General features: G+C 35.0%; 2 protein-coding genes and 1 long non-coding RNA gene across 4 annotated transcripts; 2 read left to right on the forward strand and 1 right to left on the reverse strand.

The window, feature by feature from the left end:
• Positions 1-132: 132 nt before the first annotated feature.
• Positions 133-808, reverse strand: Spase12 (Signal peptidase complex subunit Spase12). The gene is made up of 3 exons (XM_014244216.3): positions 655-808; positions 441-587; positions 133-380 (listed from the first exon to the last, which is right to left on the reverse strand). The coding sequence occupies exons 1-3, from the start codon at positions 676-678 to the stop codon at positions 267-269; spliced, it is 285 nt and encodes a 94-aa protein (XP_014099691.1). The 5' UTR covers positions 679-808; the 3' UTR covers positions 133-266.
• A 909-nt stretch (positions 809-1,717) lies between these two features.
• On the forward strand, positions 1,718-3,898 carry LOC118681559 (uncharacterized). Of its 2 annotated transcripts, none has more exons than XR_011396523.1 (3): positions 1,718-2,055; positions 2,810-2,963; positions 3,045-3,898. It is a non-coding gene; the product is annotated as an uncharacterized lncRNA (long non-coding RNA). The 2 variants fall into 2 exon arrangements; XR_011396522.1 differs by lacking the exon at positions 1,718-2,055 and adding an exon at positions 2,558-2,690.
• Positions 3,899-8,821: 4,923 nt separating this feature from the next.
• Positions 8,822-15,015, forward strand: LOC106624473 (uncharacterized). The gene is made up of 3 exons (XM_070110311.1): positions 8,822-8,945; positions 9,039-9,794; positions 14,205-15,015. Exons 1-3 carry the CDS (start codon positions 8,940-8,942, stop codon positions 14,769-14,771), a joined length of 1,329 nt encoding a protein of 442 aa, XP_069966412.1. The 5' UTR covers positions 8,822-8,939; the 3' UTR covers positions 14,772-15,015.
• The last annotated feature ends 3,319 nt before the right edge of the window (positions 15,016-18,334 follow it).

An 18,334-nucleotide genomic window follows, 5' to 3' on the forward strand; every position in this document is an offset into this window, starting at 1 on the left:
TAAAGTATTTAGAATGATAATAATTAACATATGAATAGCATATATGTTTCACCAACTATACCAAACTATTTTTAATCCACATAATAAATGATCCCTGAAACACACAGCGACAAATTTCTACTACCCACTTGCTTCCATATAAACAATTGACATTTTTTATTCCGTTATTGGAATTTAACTTCTTAATTTGTTATATCTGCAAACTTACACAAATACATTACTAAAAGCTATCAATGGAATACAGTGTATGCCATAAATGTCTGTGTTTACTTCTTCTTTTTCTTGCCCTCATCGCCGCTGCTTGCAGGTGGTTCGATATTACGTGGTTTTTGCCAATTCAGGGAATGACGGCGGTATATTGGCCATGGTGGAATAGTTATCTAGCGAAATACATGTTCTGTAAACTACTTGTAGCTTTACAATTAGTTTATAATACTTACAATAGAAGCTAACAGAAATCCTGCACCGAGAATGTAGACAGTTTGCGAAAATTGCTGAATGATAGCACCCCAGATGAGTCCGACTATGCCGAATAGTGTAATGATAAAGCGTGAAAACTTCTCCGCTTTGTGCTGACCTTCATAGTCCTTTTGTGGGAAAGATGTGAATTTAATTAGTTAACGTTGTCTAAAACGTATACAATGATATATTTACCATATGCGTTTGAATATTAAACATTTTGTACGAATAACTAACACTTGTTTTTGGCTACGTTGTCAATTTCTGTATAAATCAAAGCGACAACACTTGCACCTTCTTTTAAGGCGAGAATTCACAATGGTGACCGGTATGTTTATAGGGCTGCCAATAGCTTTAAAATAGTTCAGCTTGTGAATGCTTGGTTTTTAAAATTAAGGTTTTGAAATAAATTAAATTAAATAGTAATCGCAATGTATATCAGCCAATTGGCTGTAGTTATACATAAGAATTTTGTTTATATAATTTGCATATAATTTTGATAGATAACAAATTCGCATGGGTTGGCATATAACCTTCAAAATTTAGTTATATATAATATTTAATCATTGGTCTTAATTGTATACACATATGTGGTCTTTATCATATTATAGCCTTTATGGCGTTGCATATATCCACTTGCAATTCCGAAAAAAATGTTCAGTGAACTTTTTTGAAGAGGCATTTTATGTAATAAATAAATAAAAATAAATTCCATTTACAAAATTCAAGTTACTTTTATAATGGTGAAATTATCTTGAAAAATATAACCCCTAAATGGTTTAATGTACATATCTTCCAAACCGCTGAAGCCAACTCACCCAAATTTGTTGGTACTTTTTCATATGCTGTAAAAATGTATAAAATCAGATATTAACCACGCCCACTCATACAACGCTTATGTGAAAACTACTTAAAGTGCGATAACTCACTAAATAAGTGCGCCATAAGAATTCAATTTCACAAACAAGATGGTAGGTGAGATGGTTTGTGCCAAAATTTTTCGTATATCGAGCACATCACACTTTTCTCACAATAATACAAATATTTTTCGGTCAATATTTACGTAAGTTTTAATAAGGAATTATTTTTCACTTTTTAGTTTGAAGTGCTTTAAAGGCGTGTTTTTTAGTTTTTTTAAACTACAATATATTTGAAATTCACAAGTGGATGCTACTTCTTAAGGAATGATCACTGTAAAAGTCATTTATGTAAATAAATGTGTATGTACATATGTATGTGTTCATACGATTGTAAGCATATAAATTGATGTCGGCACTTTTGGCAAATTGAATCAAAATGACTTCGTGACTACCTTTTCAATTTTATTTGTAAACAAATTCGTGTTTAATTGCTTGTTTATAATTCAAACACACAGTTAACGGTTAAAATAATAGAAAAAAATTGAAAGTGTAATTGACATAAATACTTACCGACTGACAAGTTCACACGTATGAATGTACAAAATAATTAAAGCAAAATCACCCTGCGAGAGAAAAAAAAATTAAACATAATTTTTGGAGTTTTTTGTTTTTGTTTTTCTTGAGCAACAAACGCTGCTGATGACGGAGGGAAAAACAATAAAAGTGACGTCTACTCGTGAGCCGCAAATTGAAGTGTTGAGCAAACTAAATATGATGAACAATTGGACCCGCTTCATAGTTTTACTTGTATATGTATTTTATAATTTCACCTTATTTATTGTTTATTTGGGGTGTGCAGTGATGGTTAGTGTTGATACTAAACCGTTTGAAATCCACTTTCATGCATTTTACAATAACCTTGACCACTTGACGTTGGGACTTTATTGCAATTATTTTTAAATGCACATACATACACATTAGTATGTATGGTACATGTAAATGTGTAACTATTTGTGTGGTACATGCAAATGTGAAAACTCAATACAAGTCAGTCTAATAGCGGACTACTTTAATTTTGGCAGTCTTTTCTTCAGATATTCTTCAACTTTGGTGCTAAGGAGTTATGGTCCAGTTTTAAATTTAAAAATTAAAATCAATCGATTATTTTTTCTTATGTTGATAGTTTAATTAATCAAAAATATCTTCTGCTCCTTTTTGGAAATACGAATGCTTCTCAAAGCGTTTGTCAAAAATCTCAAGTTCTAATCAATTAATTTAAAATTTGCCATGAACTTTATTTATACCATATTCTTTTATGGAGGGAAGCAACAACAAATCAAAATTTTTAAACTGTGCTATTTTTTAAATTCGGTAAAGTTAAAAAATAACGGAAAGACTCGATCTGTCATTTTGCTAGAATGTGGCCATTTTGATTGAAGGGCGATAATGACATTTGTATTGATTGAGAATCTACCTGTTTGTCTTTTCAGATCAACAGAAGAGTGGAAATCGTGCCAAGGAGAACACGAAATCAAGGCTTGTATGGAAAGATTTTTCCGAATCCGATCTCCGAAGAAATTGTTCAGATCGAGCCACTATAGCATATAGATGCCATACAAACTGACCGATCAAAATCAATTTCTTGTAAGTAATCCTTTGTATTTGCGAGAGCTATTATAGCTTCGGTACAACCAAAGTCAATGTCGTATTTTTCATTTATTGAAGTTGACTTTTTATGTGCCGAGTTCCTACCATCGAAAGGAGAGGCGTCCGTTGGCAGCCGCACTTCAGGGTCACTGCATATTTGCCTTGATTTTGTACATACTCGTATACAACTTATATATACAGTAAATTATGTATAAAAAGGAGGAAATTAAATTGTCATTAAAAACCTTTGAATTTCTAAACATCATAATTATACAAAAGCAGTAAAAAAAAAGTAAGAAAACGTTGCTAATATGCGCGATTACTTATATTCACAAAAAAATAAAAAATAAAAAAAAAGATCAACAACAGGAAGCCATTTATCAGATATAGTAAGAGTGTAATGATTTCCGTAATCCCCAAACCAGTAGGGGTCAACATGGCGAATGAATGGAATCGTCGCATGAATCTTTAATATTGAGGAAGCTGATCAATTGAAGTGTAATAAAAATTGTTGTATGCGAAATGATGTGCGAAAAGAGAGTGAATGTGCAAAATGTTCATAAATCGCCATTACCTTCATGAATATACATATAAATATGTAAATATATGTGTACATACTAGAAAAATTGTCTGTTACAAGTCAAGTGCAATACAACAAAAGGATCATACAGAATTTGCAATCACATAGAGTAAGGGCGCTGTAAGAAAGTTACAAACGGTTTCTCTAAACTTTGGATTACATATTTCAGCGGTATCTTGCCAATTTTGTACTTACTTCAGCTTTATACAGCGGGTAGTGAACCGGGGCCTGAAGTGTTCCTCTGGAAATCTACGAAATATTCATTGAAATTGTACATATAGTACATTGTTTTATTGGCCCTAAACTACAATATAAATGCGTCTAATGAACCTTTTAGATTAAGAAACGTCTGCTGTATTGTTTGACATCTTTACCTGGAAGATATGTATACTCGGGTCTTTAAGATTAGTATTGGTATTAGTTTTCAGCCCATTTGTGTCGGCTTAGGTCCGGCTTCTCAGCAAATATCATTTATCGATCATATTTCTAATATAGGTTGAGCTATTTAGGAGGGGTCATCGGATTTGATGGCCTGTTTTTTTAGGGCTTTTTTAGGTAGAGCTTTAAGTTTATTAGCATCTATTAACATATATTTCGACAGTAAAAATATATATTTTAAGCTAAAAATATTTTGTAGAACATGAGTTACAGCGTTCTGAACACTCTCGCCTCCAAAAAATGGGCTCGCACAATTTTTTTTTTGATTTTTTGAGCGCATCACACGGGATGCCCCCCTTAATCAAAACCTATAGGTTATCATATCCAAGTTCGCGAAGAGTTTCTTACAAACCGAACATTGGTTGGCCGAATGTAACGATTGCTTTTCATTCAGCCAGCAATCAGTTATGCCACATTTGCCTCTGTGGCTCGATATTGTTGCTAGCCTACGGTGCCGAACTGGCCGTACGGCACTAGTACATATGTATATAATTAATTTATTATTTTAAATTACTACGAAGAGATTTTAAAGATAATAATTTTTCAAGTCATTTTGTGATCCGAGAAATAATTAAGCTGTAAATCATTTAATCTACGAAGCAGTGTATAAGGTCACGACTAAATTTGTTGTAGTAATTAGAGAAGTGCCTAATAATGCCGTATTTTTTATTTTAATAATGTATATACCATAAACAGTTATGTTCACAAAAGATTTTCCCTGATTGTTAAAGTTATGTAATGTTTTCATAATGTGAAAACCAATGAAAAACGTAACGAAAACAAAAAAAATTTGATGAAATTTGATTTGAAAAGCTTTTATGTCAACATTTTTCGACCCAAATTGACCACCTAAAATCGAATTGGTGTGAAATATAGTTTTGTCAATTCGTCGTTATTGAATATGATATAAACTATGTATGTTAAATAGCATATTTAAATTATATAAATATTTTGAAGGCGGAACATCCATTAAATAGAATTTGTGAGCTGTTTCGACATTAGGTATATACCACCGAAACAAAATTGACTCGGAATGACAAAATAAAAACTACGTACCCTACGTGCCCAACCGTAATTAAATTTTCTATAAACTTGTAATAAGCCTCGGCTGGGGTGGCTGGGGTTTAGTGCCATCAGCGAATTTTGGTGTTTTCAGTTTCGGCTAATTATTGGAGCGCCATTCGCTTGATTGTTGGACAGTTTCGACGTGATATTCATAAACCTACGTCTCGTCACCGGTAAATATGCATTTGAAAAATGTTGGACTATAGCTACGTTAACTCACTCTCAACTCAAGAGGTCGCAACCTCTACTCGTCGTGGTTTTTTTCAAAAGATTCAGATCTTCATACCCAAAACATAACCCAATTGTGTTAAGTCGATCGACAACAGATGTTGAGATCCTCTGCTATCTCTCTGATGTCAACACGATGATTTTCAAGCATTGTTTCTTTAACCTTTTTAATGTTATCGTCATTAACAGATGAGGATAGATGGAAGATAGGATGCATGAGGTAAATTTTCGATGACTTCACGACCTTCACTGAATGATTTGTGCCGCTCAAATATTTGTGCTCGTGATAAAGAATACTCCCTAAAACACTACTGCAACATCTTCAACGACTCCGTAGCAGAGATTCTTTTGGACATTAAAAAATTCAAATAAATTTGTTGTTCTATTTTTTTGTACGGTAAAAATCGTCAGACAAACACACGCGAATATAGAGAAACGTTGTATCAAAAAATCAAAAAAAGATTATCGATTCGGTTTGCACGCGATGTATACATGAACTAGTCCGGGTCAAATGTGATCAGATGTTGTACATGCTATATGATCAGCGTGATTTTAAGGTGTCCTTCGACCACAAAAATGGAAACAATTTATTTTATTATGTTAATTGTTGCATTAATTTAATTGGCAATACAAAAGTAACAACAAAATACGTTTAGTATACAAGTCAATGCACATATGTGTGTGTGAAAACGGTTCAAGGGACAATAACCTGTCCGCTGTCAATGTGTTAATAGGTCTTGCAGTGCTGCCAGAGTTTAAGCGGACATGAAATCGTTTTCAACCAGATTGGCTCATAAATTCAATACATATTTACATACATACTTGCAAACAAAAGCAAGTCGCTGTGTGTGAGTATGTCTAATGATTAGCCGCATAACCGACTGATCAACCGCTCAAATGATTATTACATTTACATATCTATGTATGCGCTTAGAGACATGTGTGTGTGTGTGTGTCTGGCGGCAATAAATCGCACCAAAGTAAAAATTCAAATAAAAACGAAAAGGAAATGCTATTACATCCGTTTATTGCCTTTTTTTTTTGTTTATTACATCATAGATGGAAAGATGTTACCAGGCGGCGTTTTTGTTGTTGTTATTGTAGTAAGCTAACGCCTTTCATAAGCGCAAGCGAATTCGAATTAGCTAATCAATATATGTTTTTTAATAAAAAAGGTGCTTTTTTAGCTAAAGCGAAATGCGTTTCACGTGTTTGGGTGTGTATGTATGTGTGTGTGTGTGTGATATGCAGCTTGTGGGGCTTATGCTCTGATCGTGTTGTTTGTTTTTGTTGTTTTATTATCATTTGTTGCTGATCAGGCTGATTTAAGCTATTTTGCAATACTTGTTGGGGCACACGCTGCTGTGTGTTTTTGGAGACAGCGACGACGGCGTTTGATATGGTACACTCTGATCAAAAAGTATACGGAATTTAACAGTTCTTGGAAATACTTCCCCTAAAATTTTTGTATATATGCAATTGCGAAAACTAATAATAAAAACAATTATAAAATAGTTTTCAAAATAATTTTAAGAATTAAGTATTAAGTGTTAAGTATTAAATATTAAGTATTAAGTATTGAGTATTTAGTATTAAGTATAAAGTAATAAGTATTAAGTGAAAGTATTAAGTATTAAGTTTAAGGTATTAAGTGTTGAGTATTAAGTATTTAGTATTAAGTAATTTATATTAAATATTTAGTGTTAAGGATTAAGTATTAAGTATTAAGGATTAAGAATTAAGTGTTAAGTATTAAATATTAAGTATTGATTATTGAGTGTTAAGTATTAGGTATTTAGTATTAGGTATTTAATATTTGGTATAAAGTAATAAGTATTAAGTTTTAAGTGTTAAGTATTAAGTGTTAAGTAGTAAGTATTAAGTATTAAGTATAAACTGTTAAGTACAAAGTATTTAGTATGAAGTATTAAGTATTTAGTATAAGTAATTATTATTAAGTATTAAGTGTTAAGAATTAAGTATAAAGTATTAAGCATTAAGTATTAAGTATTAAGTATTAAATATTAAGTATTAGGTAGTAAGTTTTAAGTATTAAGTGTTAGGTATTAAATATTTAGTATTGAGTATTAAGTGGTAAGTATTAAGTATTAAGTAGTAAGTATTAAGTGTTAAGTATTAAGGATTAAGTATAAAGTATTAAGCATTAAGTATTAAGTATTTTTATTTTATTATTATTTAGTATTGAGTATTAAGGATTTAGTATTACGTATTAAGTATTAAGGATTTAGTATTAAGCATTAAGTAATAAGTATTAAGTATTATTTGCTAAGTATTAAATATTAAGTATTAAATACCTATGTAGTATTTAATGACATGTTCTTTAATACGTCATCTCTGAAGGAAGATTCTTTTTTTTTTGTTTTGAAATTTGTATAGGTGTGATGTTACGAATTTATGGTTCGAGGTTTGATCCGAATAAAAGCCTTTAACTGGAACTTGTGTTCCAAATTGCCAACCACCATTGGATGGTCGGAGGAAAAACGAGGGCTACCTTAGTTACAATTGAAAGTGGGCAATATTGTATGCTTCAAGAACTCTTTTGTAGCACTAAGAGAAAGAAGAGCTATAACGAAGCTGTGAAATACAAATTGTGAAAAGCTGCCACACAGCCTTTATAACAGAATATATCATCAAGACAGCCGAAAACGGCAAGTTCAAAGAAAATATATTTATAGCATAGACTTTTTTGTTCTTTCAAACATTTAGTTTCCCATTCCTCTATCCTAACAGATGATTTTGTGTGAAATACGGACTGCCGTACGTACAACTCTCTGGTTACTTGATAGAGGCTTAATACAACCACCTTGATTGAAAATTAAAATGAAACTTTCAAATAATTTTATTTACATACACCGATATATACATATGCATTCCCGACGCGTGTCTTAACATTTTTTCCGACTCATTGGTGACTTGGATTAAATTTTCAACTTCTCAGCAGCATCTTCAACTCAACTTCATCAACATCCCACTGGGCATTTCCTCTTTCGACAAAATTTCATAATTCAAACTTATACACATATGCTTACAAAAAAAAACTATGCGATGCTGTTGAAATACGCTCACCACTTGCAGCTTCATTACCGACATTAGCGATGATGGTTTGAACCAGTTTTGCCCGAATTTGACGTCGCATAGTTCAAGCAAAGACAAAACGACGCCGAAGAGTCCAATGTAAAGTCTGCAGCAGTAGCAGATGAAGAGGGAGAAAAAACGAAGCAAAAAAAAAAAATCAAAGTGACAAAGAGTTGCGTTGCTTTGCCGGCAATTTGTTTTTGCTTTACTCCCTGCTACACATAATCGTTTTGCTTACGGTCACTATCAACCTCTGGCGTCCGTGCATATCAATGGCTGTTTATGAGGCAAAATTATTGTAAATTGCGGGATGAATGCAACAAACACTTTCGATTTCTTTTTGTTTTCATTTTTTCTGGCTTCTTTTTCTGCCGCGACTTTGGCTTTGGAGAGCGCGGCTAAGCTGGCTAAGCGCGGCGCTGCATAACATCGAACATTCATGGTATATAAAGTTGGTGGATGACACTGGAAAGTCATCAGTTACTCAGTTCTCTTCACAACTAGTGTTTGGTTAACCTCGTCTACTTACTTACACGTAGCAAAATCTAAGCACAACCTATAACAAAATGAAGGTAAAGATCGCTGAAGCTTACATCCTTCATGGAATATACTAACGCTAAAGGATTACGATTTACTTACTCACGCTTTTTGTTTTTGCTTCGCAGGTTTTCGTTTGCATCTTAGCTGTGGTGGCCACTGCCCAAGCAGGTTTTCTGGGCATTGGCGGTGGTAGCGGTGGCGGCGGCGGCGGCTACTCATACGGTGGCGGTGATGGCGGTCACGGTGGACATGGTGGACATGGTGGCTACGATGGTGGTCATGGAGGTCATGGCGGTCATGGCGGTCACGGCGGCGAGGTGAAAATCATTAAGATCATTAGCGACGGCGGAGATGGTGGTCATGGCGGACATGGCGGACACGGTGGCTTCGATGGCGGCTACGGTGGCGGTCATGGTGGTCACGGTGGTGGCGGTTTCAATGGTGGATACGGATCCGGCGGTGAATTGAAAATCGTGAAAGTTATTAGCGGAGGTAGCGGCGGCGGCGGTCATGGTGGATACAGCGGCGGCGGTCACGGTGGTGGCGGTCATGGCGGTCACGGTGGATACAGCGGCGGTGGCGGTCATGGCGGACACGGTGGCGATGTCAAGATTATCAAGGTCGTACATGAGGAAGGTGGCAGCGCTGGTGGCTTCGATGGCGGTTACGGAGGCGGTCATGGTGGTTTTGATGGCGGTTATGGCGGCGGCCATGGCGGTCATGGTGATCACGGTGCTGGCGGTGAAGTCAAAATCATCAAGGTCATCAGTGAGGGCGGTGCTGGTGGTTATGGCGGTGATGCCGGTGGCTATGGCGGTGGTGCTGGCGGTTGGGCTGCTGGTGGTGGCGGTTGGGCTGCCGGTGGCGGCGGTGGCTGGGATTAAGCACCTTCGATGCCAAAAAGCACTTGTACATATTGTACTATTCGCAAGCAACGCTTTAAGTCCTTCCTAAATAAGAAAAAAAAAAAATGCAGCCCACGCAGCCATTCGCCATTGACTGAGACTGAATGATTATTACGTCATGATTGCGCACTGCTATTTTGTACATAAACCACTCTTTCCACTTCACGCTTACCGCGCTGCATCACTTCTCCTATATACTCCTACACACACAGCAACGCCCGCATACAACCGTATGCTGTACCGTTAGATGCGTGTGAAGTGCCATTCTTCGCCAGTTCATAAGCATTCTCCACATGCCTACTCGTATTGTGATATACAAACATACCTATCTACCTGCATACTCACAACTCTCTTACCTGTCTAGATGTAAATGTTGAACCACATTTTTGTTGTAATGTACCTGTTGAGCAACAACGTGAGTTCGTAGACGTTGTTAATGTTGTTATTGTTTTTATTGTTACCAAAATATAACAAGTTGAAAATAAAAATTAAAAAAAAAATAATAAAAAATTTATGTGTTATCATTCATTATCCCATTATACCTACCCCTCTAACGCTCTGAAGGTGGCGCGCTGTCGCGGAAGTCTTTTTCGCTTGCCTTGAATGCTTCTGAAATTGGTATCGTCATAAATAAAAGCCATTTGTAAGTCACTTTTATCGTTAAATCTATTTTGCGTTTGGGAGCAATTGGACCTTTCACTTTTTGCGAGAAATTTCGGCGCTAGAGGAAGCGAAACCCGTTAGCCGTTATTATGTCATAGATTTTTCACACAGTTGTGTGGAAATGCGATTAAGACGTACGAAGCTCCCATATTTACACACATAAATATCTAATACGAGTGCTTTCACATGAAAGATGAAAAGTGGGTCACATACGACAACGTCAAGCAGAAACGGTCGTGGTCGAATCATCGCGGTGAGCCGGCGCAAACGTTGGCCAAGTCAGGATTGACGGTCAGGAAGTGTTTGCTATGCGTATTATGGGATTGGCAGGTAATCATCTACTATGAGCTGCTTCGCTACGGCTAAACTTTAAATTCGATCCTGTACTGTCAACAATTGGGCCACTTGAAGCAAGATTGTAAGCAATCTTACAGAAGTGGCCGGCTTCAACTAATAGGAGAGCCATTGTTTTCGCTCAGGACAACACCATACCACTCACAGGAATAGTGACGCGTCAGAAGGAGAATGGATCCACCTTATAGTGCGGATATGGCACCAATTGATTCATCTGTTCCTACAAATGATTTTTCCGGTGAAAAATTCGCCTTAAGAGAAAATCGATGTCCCAGTTGTTTTCAATAAGCACGAGAGTTTCTATGAGATTGACATTACGAAATTACCTTCAAAATGACATAAAGTTATTGAACAAAACCCTTCAATTCACTGCAAAATTATTGGCTTTATTTTTATTAGGTCTATAATTTTTGACAAAATCACAATATATCATCAATCATATGATACATTTTTTTAAGCGAATAGTTCTTTGGAGTTGAATGACGACAACGATGTGAACATTTAATATTAGAAGTCGAAGATAGCTAAACTTTGACCCAAAAAGTTGGGAGCATAGGAGAAATGGTGGGTTAGATGTGAGGCATATTAACCCATACTGCTGAAACGATTATTCTTTAAAACCATTGAAATACTCTCAGCAGCGAAGCTGAAAAGTTCTGTTCTCTGGTTAAACAAAACTACTGACTGAACCGAAAGCCGACATTGAGTTCACCATCAATCTAATCTTTTATAACTATGGATGAGATTTGGATCTACCACCATGATCTTAAATTGAAACAAAAACGTTTACAGTGGACTGAAGCTGGTTGTTCAGCTCCCAAGCAGGTGAAGTCACAATGATCAGCAAAGAAGTTTATGGCATCAGTTTTTTGGGATGCAAAAGGAATTTTGTTGATTGATTCTGCAGAAAGGTAAGACAATCAACTCTGAGTATTATGGCAGCTTTATTTCGTACCAAAAATAGTATTTTTTCATTTCGAGCGCAGAAACTCTTCAACCAACCTGTATATATGCATAGATATACACGTATCTACGTATGAATATAATTTAAAGATTTGTGCAATCACTTTGAAGCCATATCATAAGCATTGGCGGCAGCTTGTCTTGTAAAAAAGCCGGTTAAACATAGCCAGACAAAAAACTAACCGAAACGGAAGCAAACTGTTGACTTCCAAATCCAAGTAAAATATGCTCACATTTCGATTTTGAACTAGTTTTGCCAAATATGGAAATTGTTGACAGAAATGTAGGAATTTTGGATGAGCAGGAATATAAACAGATAAATATGCAAATTGACAGGATTTGAAAACAGAATTAGGGTTCTATTCTAAAAGCGCTATCCGTAAACAAATGTTGGTATGACTGCTACAATATGCTAAAATTTCAAAAGTCGACTTAAGCAAATAGGCTCTAGATTGATTTCTGATAAAGATCGGAACGCATACTTTATCTATATTTTGGCCTTATTAGCAGATTCCTATTTAAAGTTAACTTTAGACTAAATGAGCAACAATGAGTCTTGCGTTAGTGTGTCATAATAACAACAATTTTTGATATCACCTTATTTCGACTTATGACACTTTTGCAAATTGACAAAATATTGTTTGTTGACATTGGCTTGTGAAGGGCCAAAAATAACAGTCATCCAACTGTCGATTCGGCTCTATAAATTTATGTAATTTATAATCTAATTTATGCAAGAAATTTATGATCAAGGGACATTGTTAAATAATGTTTTTGTTTTGCTTGCGAGCCGCTTATAATAATGCCTGCAGAAAGATGGTTTATTGGATGTCTGAGCAGATACCACGGAGGTATTGTGTTATGCAAACTTAAACAAACAGACATATGTATGTACATCTTTATATTTATTTCTTTGCATTTAATTGCTGCTTAAAAATAGTCAAAGCGCTTACCTCGCTAAGATCACAAAATGAACTTGAAGGAGACCAACAAATGTTCTCTAGTTGAAACACTTAATTTATGGATAACTTTTCTTACTCATAGAAAAGGCGAAATATATGGCTGGACGAACAATCTGGATTTCCAAATTCAATTTTCGGCAGAGTTGCCACCTATTTAAAAGTTGATTCAATAAAATGGATAAGACTAACTATATAATAAATTATAGCTATATAACTGAGGGAATGAAGTGGTTGGAGAAAGCAGCTCGAAGTATTCTTGGATAGAGTTGCCACCACATTAATTATTAATTATTAATTATGATTCAATGAAATCGATAAGACCAATCGTTTACTATATTACAGTCATAAAAGCTGAGGGAGTTTGAGAAAACAGCTCGAAATATTTTTGGAGAGGGTTGCCATATGTTTATATATTTTTTAAATTAAAACTTGTAAGCGAAATTTTAATTAAAAAAAAGTATTTCAATGTGAGAATTAAATTTAAAAATATTTTGGAAAATTTTTGTCTGAGATATTTAAAAGGAGGGGTGCCACCTATGCATATAAATAGTTTAATGCAAACAAATTGATAGAATAAGTATTTTATTAAAATATTGTCAATGAAAATGTGGAGATCACTAGTTTGGCTATTTTTTTAATTTTATTCGATGGAACGCGCTGGTAATAAATATATTTTAAAGTCTTGTTGAATATTGGAATATGATATCGTACGGTATTTACGATCGACATACCGAAACCTTTGACTGAAATTCCGATGTTAAACCATAAATAAATTTACTCCTATATTTCACATAATTTTTTCACATGCGAACATTTGTTGGTCTCTCCTTATAATACCACACTTTTAAAATATACCGGTGGCACATATCCAAAATGACCGAAAGCAGCTTTTTATCTTTCTAATTCTTGTTATTTTTGCGGACAAGTATTGTGTTCAAGGGTATGACTTTTCAGCAGGTTTATGGGTGTTTCCTTCTAGGCTATATGTGTTTGTATGGTATGTACTCGTACTAACCAAAATTCATATAATCAAAATTAAAATAAAATAATTCTTTTTTTGCACCTTTTCGCTTGTCTACTTATATGTGACTCGATGAGTAAACAAATCGTCCAACAACAACGCAAGCCAAGAGTCACCTGAAGCTTCGATATTCAGTGGATTGTTTTATTGTAGTATTCGTTTAATGGTTTTTCTTTTTTAATTCTAGTTTTATTGTTATTATTATTATTTATTTTTTTAATTCACATGTTAGTCCAGTCTTAAGATTTCTCTGCCGCAAGTCGCGACGGTTTATAAAATGATGAGTTTAGTCGCTCACGGACATTAGTGTCTGAAATTCGTTCTAAGCGGCGCGTTTTGTCATCATCAAAATGAAAGTGAGTTCAGAAGACGACGAGAGGATTACACGGAGGAATATAAATATTTTTATTTTTCGCATTTTAGGTTTTTGTGTGCCTTTTGGCATTTTCTGCCTTAACAGCATCAACCAATGCAGGATTTCTTGGATTATTAGACGGACTTAAAGGAGGTGGTGGCGGCTATAGCGGTGGCGGCGGCTATGGCGGTGGCGGTTCCAATGTACAAGTCATTAAAGTTATTTCCTCCGGAGGTAGCGGCGGTGGCTACGGAGGTGGCGGCGGCTCCAGTGGTTGGGGCGGTTACAGTGGTGGCGGCGGCTACGGCGGTGGTGGCTACGGAGGCGGTGGCCATTCCAGCGGCGGTGTTCAAGTCATTAAAGTGATCGCAGCAGGCGGTCATGGTGGCGGTGGATATGGCGGTGGTGGCGGCTATGGCGGCGGTGGCTATGGCGGTGGTGGCTATGGCGGTGGTGGCTACGGCGGTGGCGGCTACGGCGGCGGTGGTCATTCCGGAGGTCATGTCGATGTTTACAAAGTTATATCAGTCGGAAGTTCCGGCGGCGGCGGCCACGGAGGTGGTGGTTATGGAGGCAGCGGTTGGTCTGGTAGTAGTGGCAGCGGAGGCTGGGGCGGTTGGGATAGAAAGAAGTAAGAAAGCTGCCGCTCAACAACAACTATCATTTAAGTTTCCTATAAGCCGTTAAGTGATTTTTTGAATCGAAATGATTTGATGCACTACCATTAGTTATGTGCTTCGAAGGATCCAGTCGAAGCGCTAAGAATATTTAATGTACAATTTTTTTAATGGAAAAAGAGTGATCACGAATTATAGTATAGAGTGTGAAAGAATGAAATAGAAAAAAAATAAAAATAAATCGAAAACAAAACAATTAAAATATGTATTTAAATTATTTGCATTGCAAATATTAGATAATGAACGAGTATGCAAAAGTGTGTCAATGCACTTAAGAGCACGGAAATTAAGTGGAAATTTCCGTTTCTCAATCAAGGTCGGATTTTGGCAAAATTAATTGATAAAAAAAAATAAAAAAGACAATTTGATAATTGACTATATTAGCGGGCTGTCTGGAATGATTATGACACTATTATATTGCAGGTGTTGAAGAATAACAGGATATATTTTATTCTATTAATAAGAAACCTGAGTTATATTCATTTCTTTACTGGTTTACTGGTACTTTGCCGTACACGATATTCCGCTTTTGGCCTCATAGTCGTGTTGAAATCGAACAAGCATCAAACTTGTCCAACCAAAGTGAAACTTCGGCAAATAATTTATTCAAATTAATATAATAATAATAAAAAAATTAAATTAGCATTTTGAAAGGGAATGAGATATAATATGAACAAAACATTCACTAATTTGAGGAATACAGAGCTCGAAGACAGGTGTGAAGCAAAAAGTTGTGCAATAAAAATTAATAAATATATGAAATTTTATAATAAAATAACGCTACAGTGTCTTTTTTGTGTGTAAAAAGTACAAGGTGAGAGCTTGAAGTGTATGTGGACTGACTTAATTAGTAATTTTATGTTTGCAAGATCTAAGCACTAATACTTTATACACTATGATTTGAGAGTATGCCAGCCTATCGCGTGATGAAAAAGATGTACCTGGGTTGGATTTCTTGATGGTTTCCGAAGAAGAGATAAATGAGAAAAAGTACTAAGTCAATTGAGCCTCGCCACATCTATTGATGTGGCTTACTTAGTATTAAATTTTTGGCTGAGATTCTTAAACATCTCGCTTATTTGCTCCCAAAGATAAGAAAGATGACACATGACAAGTTTTTTTTTCTACGAGTCTTTGGTATATCCTTAGGAAAAATGCCACGAAATGTGGAAATTATGGATTGTTAAATTTGATACCAATAAAACGGTAGAAAATGACATTTTACGTAACCCATAAAGCAGCATGCATGTACTCCTGTACTTCCAGGCTAAAGCTAGAATTACCGGCTCTTTTAGAGATATGGAGATACAAAAAAGTGCCTGGTCTACTCATCGATGTAAAAATCATTGTTGGACTTGTCAGAAACAAGTAAGTATAAAGAGGCTGCGTGGTTCGATATCACGCGAATATAAATTGTAAACAACCGAACTTGAATTTATTAAACTACGATCGGAAACACTATAAATATTAGTCAAATATTTATATTACAGCATGATGAATGCACCGTAGGTATTGCCTAGGCATAAATTTGTAATTACAAATATAAAAGAATCCAAGTTCTATTTTTATGGCAGGTTTTCAAAAGTATAAAAAAGCACTTAAAAACACACTGTTCAACATGTTTAGAGTCGTGAAAGAGAGCTCTAAAGCCGCAGCAAATTTCAATAGAAGAGAAAAAAAAATTGAGCAGCACTAATAATTCGCGATTTCAAAGCAAAAAAATTAAATTAAATATTATAAATAAAGCTCTAAGCGATGCATATAAATTATGGCCTCCATGGTAGCAATGAATATTTATGAAGTCGATTGCATATTCAATTTTCGATTGTTTAAAGAAAAGAAAACGGCACACTTAAAGAAACAGAGAAAAGCCAATAGAGAAATACGAGAATGAGAATTGCATAATGTCATACAAATTTAGTGCTAACAAAAACAATAAAAATGGCAAATCGAAAATGTTGCGAAATTATTCAAGGTATTTACTATTAATATTATTATTATATAAAACTATAAACTGAAAACTAAAAAATAAAAATAATTTTGAAAACAATGTTAACTTTTAATCTGAGTAGGTTGTCGCTTGCTAAGCAAGGGGCTTCCACAAAATATCTTTATTTGTTAGAAACAGCTGTTCATTTAAGTTCGGTTATTTTAAGGTCTTATATCTAATTTACCGTAGAGACAAAAAAATAATGTTCTCTTCGAGTACGCAATCTTTGGTTTTGTTGTGTGCGCTGATAGTTTTGATGAACACTCTATTTTCTACAGTTCGCACAGCTCAGGACTAATTTGGGTGAAAATATCAACAAGTGGATACCATATAGGTATATATCTGCCATCTGTTGTTGTTGCAGCGGTATAAAATATTCCCCAACTGGATTTAAGAGTTATTCCTAGGTGACAATTTTTGACTGATTCTAAATCCGGGTCCATTCCACTTAGTTAGACCGACCTTACTTTCTTGGAAACGAACATCCAAGATAAGGGCGTTTTATCGCTAGCTGCTTTATCTAGCATCCGATTGACGTTGACTAACTAACATTATATTTTTAGAATGAGAATGTCCTTAGTGTGTTTGAACGAAAAGTTGTGCAGAAAATTTACATAGTTCTGCCATAAGTTCTGTTACAATACTAAGCCATCATAAAAATGAAACAATAATACAGTTTGACTGAATATGTATGATTATTACTTCTGCTGAGTGGTTTTTGCCTTGTGTGCTGAAGCAGAATCTAACTGCTTTACCACGCCTTCTAATGCTGGTACACTTTTGCCCTTGTATCATAGAAGTAAAGCGGTCCAAAGCCTGAAAAGGAGACTCCCCACCATACCATTTTAATAGCTGAATGTTGACCACTTTGAACCCTTGAAATACAATTTTTGTAGCCTTTGGAAGTTTATTGAAACAGTGATAATTGTTTCATCAGTAAAGGAAACTTTCATGGCGGTTGTCCATGTGCGACTGAAGAACCGGCTTAGTTGACACTGCATTTATAATATAAAAAACAACGGCACTTTTTTTGAATTTGTTTTCACTGTATGCATTGTAAACTTTGTAACAGAATTTATGGCAAGACTATAAATAAAGGCGTTAATAACCCAAGTTGGGCTAGTTTAGTTAGTTCAAGCTATATCAATCTCATTGGCACATAAAACTAAGCTTTTAACATAAATATTGTAACTAAAGCCTAATCAAGGGAATGTGAAATATGCAGTGAGTGAACACCCATTGAGTATTGAAACGAATTTAATAAAGTCAATTAAAAAATTAATAAAGCTTAATAAGTTAGGCTAACAGTATCTTGAACCAGCTGCGTGAAGGAAAATATGTCATATAGTCATTAAGGTTCATATGTTGAAGTATAAACACAAAATATACCGACTAACAAATGTTATCAAATCACTAAGCCTATTAATTTATACAAAATTTATCTTTCGAAATGCCCAAAATATAGTTAGGCGCACGCAAAGCAGCATAAAGAAAAAAAAAACTTGAGCCTACTTGAAATTTTCTATACATT

Source organism: Bactrocera oleae, chromosome 5 (genome assembly GCF_042242935.1).
Source record: "Bactrocera oleae isolate idBacOlea1 chromosome 5, idBacOlea1, whole genome shotgun sequence".
Taxonomy (NCBI): domain Eukaryota; kingdom Metazoa; phylum Arthropoda; class Insecta; order Diptera; family Tephritidae; genus Bactrocera; species Bactrocera oleae.